This window comes from Cydia strobilella, chromosome 16, assembly GCF_947568885.1.
Source record: "Cydia strobilella chromosome 16, ilCydStro3.1, whole genome shotgun sequence".
Taxonomy (NCBI): Eukaryota; Metazoa; Arthropoda; class Insecta; order Lepidoptera; family Tortricidae; genus Cydia; species Cydia strobilella.
The window spans coordinates 3037588-3054136 of record NC_086056.1 but is presented as its reverse complement, the minus strand read 5'-3'; the positions used below and the strand labels follow the sequence as shown (position 1 = coordinate 3054136).

The following is a 16549-nucleotide window of genomic DNA, read 5'->3' as shown; positions in this document are numbered from 1 at the left end:
TAGATGGCGCTGTACATAATTATGCTTAGCATACTTCAGTCTTTTGTGTTTATAACATGAGATAATTGAAAGTTTGTGCGGAACCCTCGGTGCGCGAGTTAAACGAACTCGCACTTGAACGTTTTTTAAAAGTAGTCATTATGGATAGATTACAGTCTCTACACTGATTCGTAATCCTTATTGTAAAGGCATAAGGTATACCGTAACCAGTCAGGTGTGCTGAAGGTACCTACATTAATTTAATCAATGAGGAGGAAGATTTAATCAGAAATTAGCAAGATAGTGAGTATTTATATATAAAAATGGAAAATAAATCACGATCTCTTCAGGTGTAGTTAAAAAATGAAGCAACTTTTGGTTTTATTCGCTATTATAGCTGTGGGCAGCTCTAGTAAGTAATTTTGATTATTTGTAATAAATAAATATGTTTTTGATAACACCTAGTTTACAATTATTAATATTCAAATATTATGCAACCTTTATCCTTAAATTTGGTATTTTTTTATTATGTTACAGGCACATGGGAAGGCGGATTGAGAAGTAAGTTTTTTTACTATTCTGTATATAGGTTTATAGTCCGAATCGCATATTTGATTTAGATGTTGGCGCTCATACTAATAATGCTAACAGACGGGCGTACCAGACCGCGACCTTGGTCCAGTCAGCTTATATCTTTTTCGCTTTCACTAAAGTACGTCCACTTAGCTGCGTTCTTAAAAGAAATTCGGCGAGCTACCTTCCACGTCCGGTGCATCCGTCTGTTACAGCCTTTAACTTAGATAGGACTAATTTGCACTAAGCAAGTGATTTAGCGGAACCTGGGCTCCAAAGCAGCAGTTGAAGATGCAACTGGGCTAAACGCTAAGACGAGAGAGAAAGGCATTTGCACTAAGGCTTAGTGCAACTAGTGACTAAGCTAATATTAAGTGACTGACTATAGTATTTATAAGATGATCTGCTTCGTTCTTAAATATCAGGAAACCAAGGCCCGGTCATGACATAAATAAATAATTGTTCTAACAGCAAATTTAAAAAAATAATATACCTATAATATTAAATATATCATCTAACTTTGCAGTAAGATTTGATATCGGCGTCAACTACGGTAGCACCTTCTTCTTCGACATCCCGCGCACACTCACGAACGCCGTCTCAGAGGGATGGGTGTCGCAAACCCAGTCCGACGGTCTGCCAGTCACTTCTGTCTCCATGTACTGCTACTCTGACAACATCGTGTGCTGCTTTTACGATTCCAACGGCGATGTAGCTGGCGTGCAAGTTGCTGTAAGTTCACGATATGTCTCTAATGGATGTTTCAAGCCCAGTCCAACGGTCTGCCCGTCATCTATATCTCCATGTACTGTTACTCTGACAACATCGTGTGCTGCTTTTACGATTCCAACGGCGATGTAGCTGGCATGCAAGTTGCTGTAAGTTCCTTTCATACAACATCTCCAAAGCACAGTCGCAGACCAAAAGGCTGCCCGTCAGTTTCTTTCAGTAATGTACTACATCCAGGATCAATAATAGTAGCGAATTCCTACTAGCTTTACAAAAAGAAAAATGTACCGATGAATAAAACAATTAAAGTGTGACATATACATTTGAATGTAAACTTTAAGACTATCTAGAAAAGATTATTAGGAACCACACAAATTCGTTTATTCCTTAATCGATAACACCATTCATCATCAAATGATGAATACTGATACATAATGTTAGATTTTTATCAAAATCATCAATTATTTTTTTGCGTTATTATACAAAAACTTACAATACCTTACGGTAGGTGTTGGACTATTGGTACAACTCTTGTAGCTATTTACAAAATATTTTTCCAGTGTCATCAGATGTCGGTTTGTTTAGCAGCCTGTCTTAAAATTCCTAAGAGTATACCTATATATATCCGTCCATTTGAATACTATTAACTGATTGTTTTCTTCTTTAGCTGCCAAAAGACAAGTTCACTCCCTACTACGAAGACATGGATGCGGTGGGCTTCACGGACTGGACAGTGGATGATGTTGAATACTACACTTTGCAGCAGTACTTCACCACTGAAGGTATCTTATAATTTCCACTATATAAATTTCCAATATACCCCGCACCAATATTGCCCACAATACACAATTTCTGGCTATTAAAAAAGTTGTGATTGGTCAATGAAAGTTTTGATTGGCTGATAAAATATTTGACGTTGTCAACACGCGCACTGTACCTAGTGCGACCTAAAAAAGTAGAAATTAAATACAATGGTAATAAAGGTTTTGAATGATTCACGGTTAGTTTCACTAGACTTATATTGACAAGGTCAAGGCCAAGGTCATTTCGACAGAACGCCACTATATACCAAGATTGGTAAGAGAAGCCGTTGAAATTCACAAATACAAAAATTTTAATCGTGAAGATGGGTTTAAACTGTCAAATGTGTGGAATCCTGTGATTTGTTTGTGTAAAAAACCAGTGATATCCGAATCAAACACGCGTAGTGACACCGTGAGTGTAGTGTGTTTGGACAGACCAACGAGTGTGAACGCGACCGGACCAACAAGTGTGAATGCGACCGTTGGTAACGTTGAAAGTGAACGCAGCCGACGCGCAAGAATGAGGGTAGACAGAGCGCTGTCTACACAACTTTGACACCCACCCGCTATTTTCAGTCACCCGTGAACATGATGCATGTAACTGCGTCGAAATATCGGGAGCTCACAAATAACACAAAAGGTAATCACGGTCTATATCCCGGTCAATATAAGTCTAATGGTAATAAAAAAAAAAACAAAAAGGTGATAGTTACGTAGTAAGTTGCGCCCTCAATAATTTTCTACAATTTCTTATCGGACTATACGAGAGGTCATCTCTGAGCTTTAGTCAAACTTTTAAAGTTATTATAGTTCATTTTTCACTTCACGTTTGAAAGCCTTGTAGAAACTATATCTAAAATTTCATACACGGAATTTATCTGTGGAAAGGCCTTTACTCATAAATACAACATTGTGCCCTTTACTTTTCAGAAATCCTCAGCAGCGGCGCTACGCGTACCAACGAGAACAAGATCACTGAGAACGGTGGCGTGTGGGTTGTGGGAACTAATAAAGAGGTGGTCCAGATCTACAACACCACCAGCGAGATCGTCAGTGAGGGCGTTTTCACCATACAGGCCTGCATTCCGTGGATGGGTAAGTACAGAACAGGTGCAAAGATCAGTTAATACTAGCATATCGATATCAATCAAGCCTGTTTCTCGAAAGGGCGGATAGATTTTATGCATGTTTACTATTTGCGATCCTGGCATAATTCCATTTTGCGTTCGATAGCCGAGCGGTTTGACTGCCCATATTTGAGGCATTGTGATGATTTGCATGTCTCTAAAAGTACTTATTATGTTTAACTACTTACTATTTAGGTACTACTAGAAACATTGCAATAGTAATTATTTCTCTCTATAAAACGTAGATTCTAACATAGCTACAAGTACATACTAACCATAAATATGAGTCTGATAGTTACTTGAATAAATGATATTAATTTATCTATAATTATATTTGGCCGACTTATGGTTCTCATGGCATTACCTTTTGTTATTTCTCCGGACTAAAGAAAATATGTCAAAACCTTCGCCTTCTTAACAACTTTACTGCTCTCCCCACTTTCTTTCAATGTGTAATCGTGTCAGAGAACTCATAGTCTTTCTTTGTTGGAGTGATTGTGTTTAAGATAAAATACATTTATTCGTGACAGTCACAAACATGTACGAACATGTGCATGCAACAAAAACAGAAGAACAGAACATTTATAGAAATTACGCAGCATCGTTGGCGACTGTTGTGTCACGTGAAATCGTTTCATTATGATTTACCCAAACAAAAAAAACACATAGAAACGCATTTTAGGGTAAGATAGGGTAAGGTAAGATGGCATAATTATGAGCGACATGACATCGTAAATCAAGTTTCGTGCATATCCGTCATTAAATTAAATGGCTTTCTTCTTGCAGGCCGCCACTACTACTACAAGATGGACTCCAGCTTGAGCTGCGTAGAGCCTATTTTCCCGTGGTTCTCTATCGTGGAATCTGATGAACTCATTGCCACCGGTCTAATGGTCTTCGGCGAGCTGAACCTGGACAGTGATGCTAGGAACTGGTTTGAGAGCCCTACTGCGTCTGTTGTGAAGGTAACTTGATTGACAGCACAAATAACTGAGTTAACGTTTGACGAATAACTGCAAGGTGAACCGGCGAACGAGGAATCTAAATAGTAGTGCCTAAAAATACCCAAGCCCCATTACATTTATGTCAACAGATAACGCACAATATAAATCATTGAAAGTAAGAATAGCAATAAAATATGAAACATAATATATTCTTATACAGGCTGTACAGCTTAACTAAAAAACCGGCCAAGTGCGAGTCGGACTCGCGCACCGAGGGTTCCGTACTTTTTAGTATTTGTTGTTATAGCCGCAACAGAAATACATCATCTGTGAAAATTTCAACTGTCTGGCTATGACGGTTCATGAGATACAGCCTGGTGACAGACAGACAGCCGGACAGACGGACAGCGAAGTCTTAGTAATAGGGTCCCGTTTTTACCCTTTGGGTACGGAACCCTAAAAACGCTCAAACGTTATTTTAAGTGTTAAACGATTTCTTCGCGGACGAAATCGCGGGCGGAAGCTCATACAGACATGTTACCCACAGAAATACTTATCTCCTATTGAATCCTTGATTTCATTAAAAAGAGTTAAGTAAACTACGTTCCCTTCTAGGCGATCGTCCCTTCTGGCCCAGACTGCCTTTACGAGCTAGCTTCGAGCCCTGGAGTTGTCACAATGCACGTCTACTACATCGAATCGCCCTGGCTGGTTACATGTTAGACTACGCCTGAGAGTTAATACAAGGCGAAATAAAATATAATTATATAAATGTGTTTTTCTCCATGCTTTAATACCTAAGTATTCAAAACACGCTGCGAAACGGTTATCTTGGCGGTCTACTATCTTCGAATCCATCAAGTCGTTTTAGGAAAACCGCCTCACGACGTTAAATGTAAAACGACAATTGCGCAAGGAAAGACCAAAGCCCCCCTACGTGTATATGTACAATGCCGGTCAACTCTACTGTCGTGAGTGTAAAAGAGTTTTTAAGAGCAAGTTTGGCCTGGCCAACCACATAAGGGTTCATGAGAGGGAAAAGCCTTGATTGTTGAGGTCGCCGTCATCGAAATCGATGTGGAGGACTATATATTATATATTCAAAACATTCATTACGGCATCGGGCCGATTCGCTCGGTCGTGTAGTTGCGATGTTATCTAATGCACCTTCAAGGTATGACGCTTACAACTAATGAAAGGATACTGATAAACGCAAAATACACAACCCTATAAATAACATTTGAATTAGTATAAAAGACTTGGAGTTGCCGTGAGAGATTGCGATCCCCGTTCAGGCTCCTACTTTGTCCAACAAATTTTGCTTGCCATCCAGCGTGGCAATGCTGCAAGTATATTTGACACGTTTGGATAGGGAACAGGGTCGGAATGGGGTTTATAATGTAGATTAATGTAGTTTTAGCGTTTTTGTTTAAATTTTATTTGGCTTTATATATATGTACGTGTTTGTTTTAGATTCTAATAATTGTTCTTTTTTTGGTATGATGACTTCGTGTTATTTTTGATTGAATAATAAGGTAAATATTAGATAGGTAGATCGTTTATTTTAAAATTGGTTCTACATTACAATTATTGTAATTTAAAGCATCTCAGCAGCCAACATTTGTTTAGCAATTAACTTTTTTATTACAATACTTCGAAAGGAGTTTGTATATTTTGTGGCCTGTTTAACGTTCGTTCAGAGCGGCCCGTGTTTTTAATAGCATCCTGACTGTAATTTGAAAATGGATGATCATAACGTCTTAGGGCCATATCTCACCGCGACACCATGGCGGCGCAACCAGCCGCCGGCCACTAACAAATTGTATAGGGTAAACTCGCATTATTTGGTGACACGCCTAATTCGGTGATACAAGTTGACACCGAGAAAAGCTAGTGAATTAGGGCCTCACGGCAAAGCCGCCGAAGCCGTGAGGTCCCATTTAAAAGGCCCTAATTCACTAGTATTTCTAGGTGTCATGCTTCAAAACTTGTATCACCGAATTAGGCGTGTCACCAAATAATGCGAGTTTACCCTACAGCTACCGCGTTACCCACACACACAACACAGGACATGAATTGACCTTAATTTTCTTAATGATTTCAATTTTCTATAAAACCATGAAAAAATTATTTAATAAAAACCGGACAAGTGCGAGTCGGATTCGCCCACCGAGGGTTCCGTACTTTTTAGTAGTTGTTGTTATAGCGGCAACAGAAATACATGATCTATGAAAATTTCAACTATCTAGGTCACGGTTAGCCTGGTGACAGACAGACTGACGAACGGACAGCGGAGTTTTAGTAATAGTATCCCGTTTCTACCCTTGGGTACGTTACCCGTTTTGGCTGGTCAGACTATAGTTTGCGAATAATATGTTTTGAGAAAAAGACTAACATACCGACATAGCGAAACAACTAGGTTTCAAAATTAGTAGCCCTATAAACAATATCACCTATATATTTCTCATTGCGAAAATAAAACTAAACCTAACAGAAAGAAGAATCAGCTATACAAACAAGCATAGGACGTCTATGAAAGGTAAGTATGGGAACGACGGAACGGACTTTTTCATTCCAACGATTATTTGTGTTTATTGCGCTGTTCGAACTTTCCTTCTTCCCTGCTAACGATTGAGAAAAATTAAAAGAGGTAATTTCAGAACTTGGACCGTTCGTTCTCGTTTGCTCTTTGTAGTGTAAATGTTATAATTATCATCATCATCATAATGTCAGCCGATAGACGTCCACTGCTGGACATAGGCCTCCCCCAAGGCTCTCCACTCCGACCGATCCTGTGCCACTCGCAACCACCGAATTCCCGCGACCTTCACCAGGTCGTCGCTCCATCTTGTTGGAGGCCTACCGGCAGTTCGTCTTCCGGTACGCGGACGCCACTCCAGAACCTTCCGGCCCCACCAGCCATCAGTTCTGCGAGCAATGTGCCCCGCCCACTGCCACTTAAGGTTTGCAATTCTGCGAGCTATGTCGGTGACCCTAGTTCTACTGCGGATATCATTATAATTATCACTTGCGTAAATTTCAAAATGATAAGTATTTTTGTTTATGGGAAGGTACTATCAAACAACTTGACTCATGACCCACTTGCACGGAACGGGTGAGCGGTGTCAACGAAAAATAGTATGAGCAACGTTGGTGCGGACGCGTGCGACGGATTTTAGCGGACGCCCTAAAGGGGCCCACCCATTACCAGTCCGCCGGACGATATCAGTCTATCTGTTAGGACAAAAAGACATTTCCGAACAACTGACAGGCCGATATCGTACGGCGGACTGGTAATGGGTGGATGTAATTGTAGAACGGGCGGGGTTTCGCCTATTTCGCGTATGATGTAATTATAAAATTTAATTTATTTGCAAGACTGAAGATTCCAAAGTTCCGTGAACAAAGTTTTGTACGGAACACTAAAAAGTGACCAAGTCCACCGGTGGCCGAGGCTGGAATCGAACCCGCGTCTTCAGCTTATCATTTTGATGTCACAAAGCTTGAATTTGCTTCCATATCTTAAAATAGCTTATCAATTTCCAATCACGAAGTTATTCTTCAATTACCTGCCCTTTATCTAGCTTATTTTGAAAGAGATATTACTTCGACACACCTCTTTATATCAAAAGGTCTTAACTTACTTGATTTAGTTACAAAAATACGTCCTTTTATTAAAGGCTGGTCGTGGGAAGACGTCACCTAAGAGACCTTTAAATGGAAAGAAAATATTTTTGTTATTTTTTCCTTAGCCAGTCGCGGAGGCTCGGGTATGAAGAACCACTTCATCTCGTAATAAAACTGGAGATGTTTTACTTTTAGTATAGTGGCTGCACGCGAGTACTTAGGTTTTATGAGGGGTTTTAATAATAAGTAAGCTGAGATATGAATGTATGTGGAAATGTTAGGCTCGGAGCCGATCTAAGGTAACATTGAACCGACTTGTATAGAACAAAGTGAGGGTGTGTTATTATTAACGTCATAGAAATTGAACATTAATGATGACATTTTCACACTTCGTGATTGCAAATGGTATGCAGTTAGCTTGGTCGGACTTTCTAAGTAAGAAGAATTTTTTGTCTTTGGGCATTTCTATTTCAACATGTACAGTCGAAGGCAAAAATATCGATCCAGACAAATGGCTCAAAAATATGTGAACACGACTTTATTGTCCAAGGTGTAAGAGCGTACACATATTTTTGAAACTTTGGGAATGTATATATATTTATGCCCTTGACTGTACGCCCCCCCAACTTGTGTTTAAGATTTCGGAATTTTTATATTATTTCCACTCATATTCACGAGGATTATTCTTAATCCATTCGGAGGAACCACGTCTTCGATTACCGAGTCGGTAAAAACTGCAATATTTTTTTCTAAAATCACTGCCCAGTACCTGATATTCAAGTATTTTTTAATACTACTGACTATGCCGCTACTCCAATACCTACTGTATTGATGGATTACTACTCTGACCTTCACCGATGAACAGCTGTCAGACGCCAAATTCAATATGTGAAGAGTTGGAGACTCACTGTGCCAGAATCATGTATACTCTGGCACAGTGATTTTGTCAGTAGAAAAAGGCGGCAAATAAAAAAAATATGTAGGCACGAAGGGTTGAACTCCCATAGACAATTATAATTTCGCGCCTTTCGCGGCTTTCGCTACTGACAAGTTGGGCGTGTTTCAGTATAGCATTAAAGATTACAAATCCTCAGTAAAATGTGTCGACGGACATTAACACCGTTTTATTTGTCTTTCTCTCTCTGGCCTTTGAAGGACATTATGTTTTTACCGAGCCGAGCCGTTATCCTGGCTGTCTTACAGCTACGTTTCATGTCGCGATAAACTTCTGAAAGAAACTAAATGGCAGCTTTTATTTCTAACGAAATGAAGGTAAGTACCTAGTAAATTTTGGGTTAAAAAGAAATAGTAGGTATGCTAGGTATTAGTGAGTAGGCACAGTACTTATGCCTTTTGAAATTGATTACTTACGTCGTTACTTTTGGTTAAACTCATTTCCTCAAAGGTTAACTGGAACAGATCCCATACAGGAATAAGTTCGCCTTGTTGTGTTTAATTTTTTCTGTGACCGTGTTTTTCGTGTTGTTATTTTTTTATGTACAATAAAGTATATACATACATACGTACATACTTAGGTCGAGAATAGTCGAGATTCGTTTGTCAACATTCCTACTAAATAATATCCCTACTTTTTAGATGCGAATGTAACTTCCTCTGTTACATCTTCACGCTTAAACCGCTGAACTGATCTACCTACCGATCTAGATGGAATTTGGTTTGGAGATAGATTGAGGCCCGAGGAAAGACATAGTTTTTATCAATCATCGTCGAATAATTCCACGCAGATGAAATTGCAGTCCATTTTCAAAACACTTTCAGAAAGCATAGTAGAAAATATCAGGCGTAAGGATATATCTAATAAGGTGTATTCGGGTAATTCCGACTACTTCGAAATATCGGCTAATTCCGAAAAACTCATAATTCCATCGCAATTACCTTAATTAACTCCTTTATCTTGAACGCCTTCGTTAGGCTAGTAAGCTAAAACGATCGTGTCGAAAATAACAAATTGTTTGCCCTATCTGTACACCTTACTTCCTTTAGAAATTTGATTCGGAGACTGCGCAAAAATATAGAATTTCCTTTGAGCTCGTTTGGTCTAAAATTGTTATAAAAATGGCACGCCTTCCTTTGGTATTTTTAGTATAAATAAATGTAGTTTCACGGTTGTTAGTAATTCGAGGAGCTGATGTTTAAGAGTGGAGAACAACGTGTTACCTGGAGGTGATTATGATTTATCAATTAGTAATGGTTTTGATACGACCATAAAGCTCGCTTACGGTGACTGGTGCATAAGAGATGCGATGAAAGTCGTGCATTAGGTGCGCACCAACCACCAAAATCCCAACATGGAAAAGTAATTTTTAATTATCAATTTTTACAATAGTATTTTTCACAATAATAAAACTTTAATTAAAAACTAAACTAAAATAAGACTAAGTAAATCTAAAATAAAAAAAACTATATTAATACGCTGAGCGAGGAAGTTGCCAGCTCTTCGGTCTCCTGTGGCGTCTCTGAGTCTCTTCGACAGGTCTTAAAAAACTCAGAGCGTCAGGGCCCCACGGACCAAGGGTCTCAACGCCGAACGGAATGAAATTGTACTCGGCGCCGAGACCGCTGTATTTACCTAACTTGTTGTTCTCTGCCGCCGGCGCCGCTGCCACTGCCGCTGCCCTCACGAAGGTTCGGTTGAGATGTGACGGGGCCAGTGTGTCTACACACGTAGCATCCCAAACTATCACCCGTCCACACAACATTATATTAAGGTGACAACAACAGCTGTCACCATACCGAAGCTGTAGTAAAAATTCTATAGTCACAAAAAACTGTGACATAATGTTTAATCAGAATCGGCATCATAGTATTTTATGTAGGTGCATTGAGTTTTCAAAAGAGATTTCATAGAAATATAAAATCTCATGTTACAACTTCTACTCCACAACCAGTCCTTCACAGTGCGTTTAGTGAAGCTGTAGAATGAGCTGCCTGTTTCGCTTAGACAGGCACAATCGTTAATTTGCCTATATTTCTATTGTATAGTTGCTTTATATTTTTCTACTTCTTTCCAATTTTTTGTGTATTTTCCCCATTCCTTTTTGTGTAGGTAATACATGATTATCCTTTTAATTTTGTATGTATTTATATCCTTTGTCTTTCTGGTACCTTGTTGTACATTTTGCTACATTTGTCACCCTCTCTTCACTCTCTCCTCTCATCTACTCGAAGGTAACTGGAAGAGATTCCTCAAAGTTATAAGTTCGCCTTTGTACATCTTATTATTTGTATGTTATTTTAAATATTTTTGTACAATAAAGATTTTACTACTACTACTACTACTCATTGCGCTCAAGCGCAAAATGAATACTGGAAACCCAACTATTAGTCAAATAAATAAATAGTAAATTTTGATCAACTGATGAATTGTTTCAGGATGTTGATCAAAATTTACTATTGCTGTCACAAACCGACCTGTTGGCCGGTGTAAAGGGGCCCACTGACTATCAGTCCGCCGGACGATATCGGCCTGTCAGTTAGAACAAAAATTTGACAGTTCCGAACAACTGACAGGCCGATATCGTCCGGCGGACTGATAGTCAGTGGGCCCCTTTACACATAGTTCGCAAGTTTCAATATTTCTGTAAGTAAGTAATAAAGTATTTTGTTACTAATATTGTCTTCGGTTACCGCGATAGTTACTCATGAAATAAAACTATGAAAACGGATTATATCGGAAAAAAAACCCTCCTTCCTTCTTTTTCCTCAGTCACCCGTTGACCACGAACGCTGTAAAGAGTTCGAAACGTCGGGATGTATTATAAATTCAATATACGCGATATAATCCGTTTTCATAGTTTTATTTTATTTTTTTACTGTTATGCAATTTATTTCAATGTACTTAAGTGGTTTTGGTACGGTATTTTCACTGTCTACAAAACCGACGCTCGTTTGTAAATATATTTAAACCTTTTGCATAACTTTCGACCCTCTTTTTGCTCATCCTTCCATTATTTATATGAACATAATCACCGCAACGAAACAACATCTAATTATCATTGAAAATCTAACACGGTGGAACATATCCGTAATGTTAATTATGTAGAATTTCCATATAACTGGAGGTAATTCCGTATAATTTGGGCGGTCGAGAGGTTATTATATTTGTTATTGCTATCGGGGGCCTGAATAACGAGGCCCTTTCTGGTAATTAGTGTGTTATTGTTGGATCCATTTGTTTTCAATTATTATTGTTTGAAGGATGACTTACGGGTCAATTCGAGTTTTAGTTATTCGATCTGTGTCCGATATCAATCTGCTGTCAGTGTCAAAATTAACGTTTTTGGTTGAAGAAATGTCATTTTTAATACTGACAGATCAGTATTATATCGGAAATAGATCGAATAACTAAAACTCGAATTGCGTAGTAGGCGTACGTATATAGAATTTGATTAAACATATGTGTTATTTGGCCGAAGGTCACACCTTATCGATATAAAGTTATTAATAGTTCCTAAAATAAAACATCATAAGCTATCTATTGGTGAAAGAATGGAATCTCAATGTGAAGTATTTTTTTTTAATCTTTAAACATAAGCAAATTAAGTAAATTAGTCATCAAGCGTTGCAATCCAAGTCTAGTTTTTATTAAAAATCGATTTTCGGTATGTTTTGCCAGTTTACACTAAACTGTGCGTAACTCTAAAACTAGAATCGACAATATGTGATCTTTTACTAAACTTTGACACAAATATGTGTCAAAGTTGCTTTTATCCGTGTAGAAGTAGTTCACCTTTCATCATCTTAGGGGTTGCAAGCGTTGCCGGCTTTTAAGATAGGAGTAGGTACGCTCTTTTATATTTAACAAGTCTTTGTCCACAACTTACACTATTTTCCTTAACAAAGATTAAATCATATAAATTTGACGCCACATTAAACACACATTCCCCATATAACCTTCACTTTTATATTGTATGATGTACAAAATATCCATAATGGCTCTATCCCGTTGTTTACCAAAAAGGTTTAGTTTTACGCACAAGCCCCGCATAATATGAATAGAACGACCTACTTCTAAAGCTTTGGGTGGTCACGTTTTGTTCCAGCAGTAAGCTAAAATTGGATGTATAAACAACTATTTGGGGGGACAGAGTCCGACTCTGTTATAACAACTTGTAAAGGTTTTGATCTTATTGAAGACCCTGAAGATCTCACACGCTGATTCTTCTTCTGCTACCATGCCCAAGCGGGCGTCGGTGGCCACCTTTGCAAAGACTTTTCTACTCTTGGCCAGTCTTGTTAGCATGGCCGCGTCCTTGATGTTTGTCCATTTTTAGGGTTCCGTAACCAAAGGGTAAAAACGCGACCCTATTACTAAGACTCCGCTGTCCGTCTATCCGTCTGTCCGTCTGTCTGTCACCAGGCTGTATCTCATGAACCGTGATAGCTAGACAGTTGAAATTTTCACAGATGATGTATTTCTGTTGCCGCTATAACAACAAATACTAAAAAGTACGGAACCCTCGGTGCGCGAGTCCGACTCGCCCTTGGCCGGTTTTTTTGATGTTATCGAGCCAGTTCATCCTCCTTCTTCCCCTTCCCCGTTTTCCCTCTATCACTTTTCTTATGCTGATTGGTGCATGCAAAATAGAAGTGAAAGTCGTGCGTGAGATGCGTGCCAATCACCAATGCGATCGTCAGGGTCATGTCAAAACCAGTTTAAACCCATAAGAAGTTGTTTAATCCGAATCGGGCTGGAAATTAATTTAAAATTTAACAGGCTTTTAATACATTTATGTACTAGGCCATGATATAGGTAAATACTCAGTAGATTAATATAGGTACATAACCAAACCAAAACCAAAACCACCAAACCAAATTGATCCTTTGTTGGTCTTAAATAATTTTAATTTAATTTTACCCTATCTGGGGGACTTTTTTAGTTAGTTCTAATTTAGTTGTAACTTATTTTATAAGGTTTTTAGTTTTATTTTAATTTAAGATTAGTTATTGTATTTTAAATATAATTTGTATGTGATGTAATTATTATTGTGGAAATTAAATATATTAAACATTTAATTTAATTTATAATTATATTTTAAATCAACAAGGCGTATTCGGGTAAAACCAAATGCTTCAGAATGTCGGGAAAATCCGAAAATAATTACTGCCGCGATTAGAACGGTCAATAATTTTATTGAGTATATTGACAGTGATAGCACCAGCTTCAAGGCTGCAGCAATAATGTCGCAAAAGTAATGCAGCTGCAGTTGTCATACGAATGTCACCTTTATTACATTACTGCAGGATACTTCAAATTTAATATTAAAAGTCTCGCTAAAACGACCTTGTTTACGTTACCTATTTTATGACTCAAAACAGTTGAATATCGTTGATTTTTAAAGCAACGTCGGAACGCATGCCGCAATGCGCGTTGTTTTAAAACCCCGTGTGTTCTAAGCTACACAGACTATACAGAGTGGCACGGGGTAATGGTAACTGCATAAAACGCTAATAAAATTATACAAGCACTTGGATTCCGTCCTAATGACCCGGTTCGCCCATACGCCCACAATTAATTCTTTTTTCACAAGGGTTTTGGAAGGGCTGTTGTTAGGACATGTCTCTATGTAAGTAGTTTTTTGTTTTGTTTGTCAGTTTTAGCTTTAGACATGAAAACTATATAATACCTTTATCATGCCTTGGCACGAGTTTAAGATTTTGCCCATGTAAATGCGATAAAAGTGACAACGTAACGTGTGAAAGTGGCAATAAAAAAAATAGAATGGCACTGTCACTTTTTTTATTATGCCGAGAAAGGCATACAGGCGTTGAAGGAGAGGGAGAGCGCGCAAGGCGCCTCACAAGAGCCATTGTGGCACTGCGAAACCGGATATTGCTTCTGAGGTACGGGCTGCCACGCCGAATACGGCGGTATATATTTTACGCCTGTATGTTTCCGCCACGGCCATGGCAGACGGTGTTCTAGCTGCGATTGCGCCAATACATGAACTTCAGATCGTTCGTGGAGCGCATGCCGCGGCCGCTGCTGGAAACCATTGCGAGCGCGGACTGCTGGCCGAAGATGTGGTGTTTCGGCGATTCCCTGGGCATCTGCCGAAACCTACGATGTAGGATTTCGGTGAACAGGTGATGCTCCAAAAAACTGTGTCGCCAAATTTATTTTTAGCTTAAACGCAGTCGAATACTTCAATCGAAACAGCAATGCTACGACCGCAACACAATTTATCTAAGAATTTTTGCACGCTTCCTGTTGCTGTAACATTGGAACAGAAACGCTTCTGCAGTCACAATCTAAATGTATCCTTTAAATGCACTAGGCCTATCAGTCTTCTGTCGCTCGATTTGTCTTAAATCGTGTTTTTATCACATACTTCGGCGTTCAATCCATAATCTAACAATTCATTCTAAAGCGTTATTCTATCATAATAATGACATTATTCCCGCCAAATCGCGTATTCGGTGCCAAAGTATAATTTTACTGCACTTTTATGTTAACTACGAAAATGTGGTTTCGGTTATTTCTCTCCACTGCTTAAATCTAAAAAGAAGTTTCTGCCAGAAGACGTAATTCAATTAGCAAGAAAGCGGATCGATATTTATGGAGACTCGATATGAGTAACGTAGGTAAGTAATTATAATTTCAACTGTTATATTAAGCTGAACCTAAAACTAATATTGTATCTATTTAATATAGGTTGGTATGTTCACATGTTCACTGCCGTATTCGGCAAGTATTTCGAATAAATAAATTGTTGACATAGTCAGACAGTTAGTCAACCATGACAGACGTAAGAAACACCTTAATCAATGTTAAATATTGCTATAGATTAAACCACTTAGTAGATCAAAATTAAAATTATTGCTAAAACGAGCGGGCATCTCGCTCGTTTTTGCCCAGGACGTGCAAGTTTTGGAATGAGCTACCTTCTGAGGTGTTTCCCTTGCACTATGACATGGGCAGGGTTCTTCAAGAAGCAGGTATTTAGGGTTCTCAAAGGTGGGCAACGCATAAGTGGCTCCTCTGATGTTGCTTATGTCCATGGGCGGCGATGACTGCTCACCGGCAGGAACACAACACTATGAGTAGGGTCTAGTAATATTTGGCTGCGGTTTTCTAACAACGGTTCCAAAACAAGCGAAATTTCTATTGTTCACCGACTTCATCGAATCCAGTATTAAAGAGCGCCATCTAGAATTAGCTTTTACCAAATTTATTCATTGTTCATTCATAATCTACCCAAAAAATCCAGGTATCATAATTTTGAAACAACAATGAAAAAATTTAAATATCAGACGGACACGATGGAATTTATTAAAACAAAGAACCAAGACCCTTTTTAATTTAATGTAAACTTTAATAAGCCGCGAAACGTTACACACAGACAAGGGAGTCAGACAAAAAAACCGGACTGAAACTTTTTTAATCACACCAAACGAGTTCCATTACTGCTCGAGGGGGTAAAACGCGCCTTTATGAGTACGAACAATGTTTAATTTAACACGTTTAGCTTCAGTCTGGATATAGTATGGGGCGGGGCTTAATTTATTAGGCAGAAATGCGAGGCGAATATTATAAGTGTGCTGCGTTGGTATACAGGATGAGTTCTCTATAGATCGATTCACAAGAGCTGCCACGAATGGAATGCATGAGTGAATGAAAATATCTATGTGTGTATATCATTAACCAATAAAATGGTCTGACTGCATACCGATACAGGTGTTACTCATACAACGAAAGTTTCGTTCATTCCATTCACATACATGTATAAGTCCCTTATTTTGTGAT

At 38.6% G+C, this 16549-nt stretch overlaps 2 protein-coding genes across 2 annotated transcripts in view; one reads left to right on the top strand and one right to left on the bottom strand.

The window, feature by feature from the left end:
* The window catches only part of LOC134748340 (neural cell adhesion molecule 2-like), a 413385-nt gene that overhangs the window by 100332 nt on the left and 296504 nt on the right, over window positions 1-16549 (bottom strand). The gene's annotated exons all lie outside the window — the stretch shown is intronic.
* LOC134748483 (uncharacterized) lies at window positions 1078-4878 on the top strand. The gene is made up of 5 exons (XM_063683284.1): window positions 1078-1284; window positions 1949-2063; window positions 3015-3179; window positions 3998-4176; window positions 4771-4878. The coding sequence occupies exons 1-5, from the start codon at window positions 1210-1212 to the stop codon at window positions 4876-4878; spliced, it is 642 nt and encodes a 213-aa protein (XP_063539354.1). The 5' UTR covers window positions 1078-1209.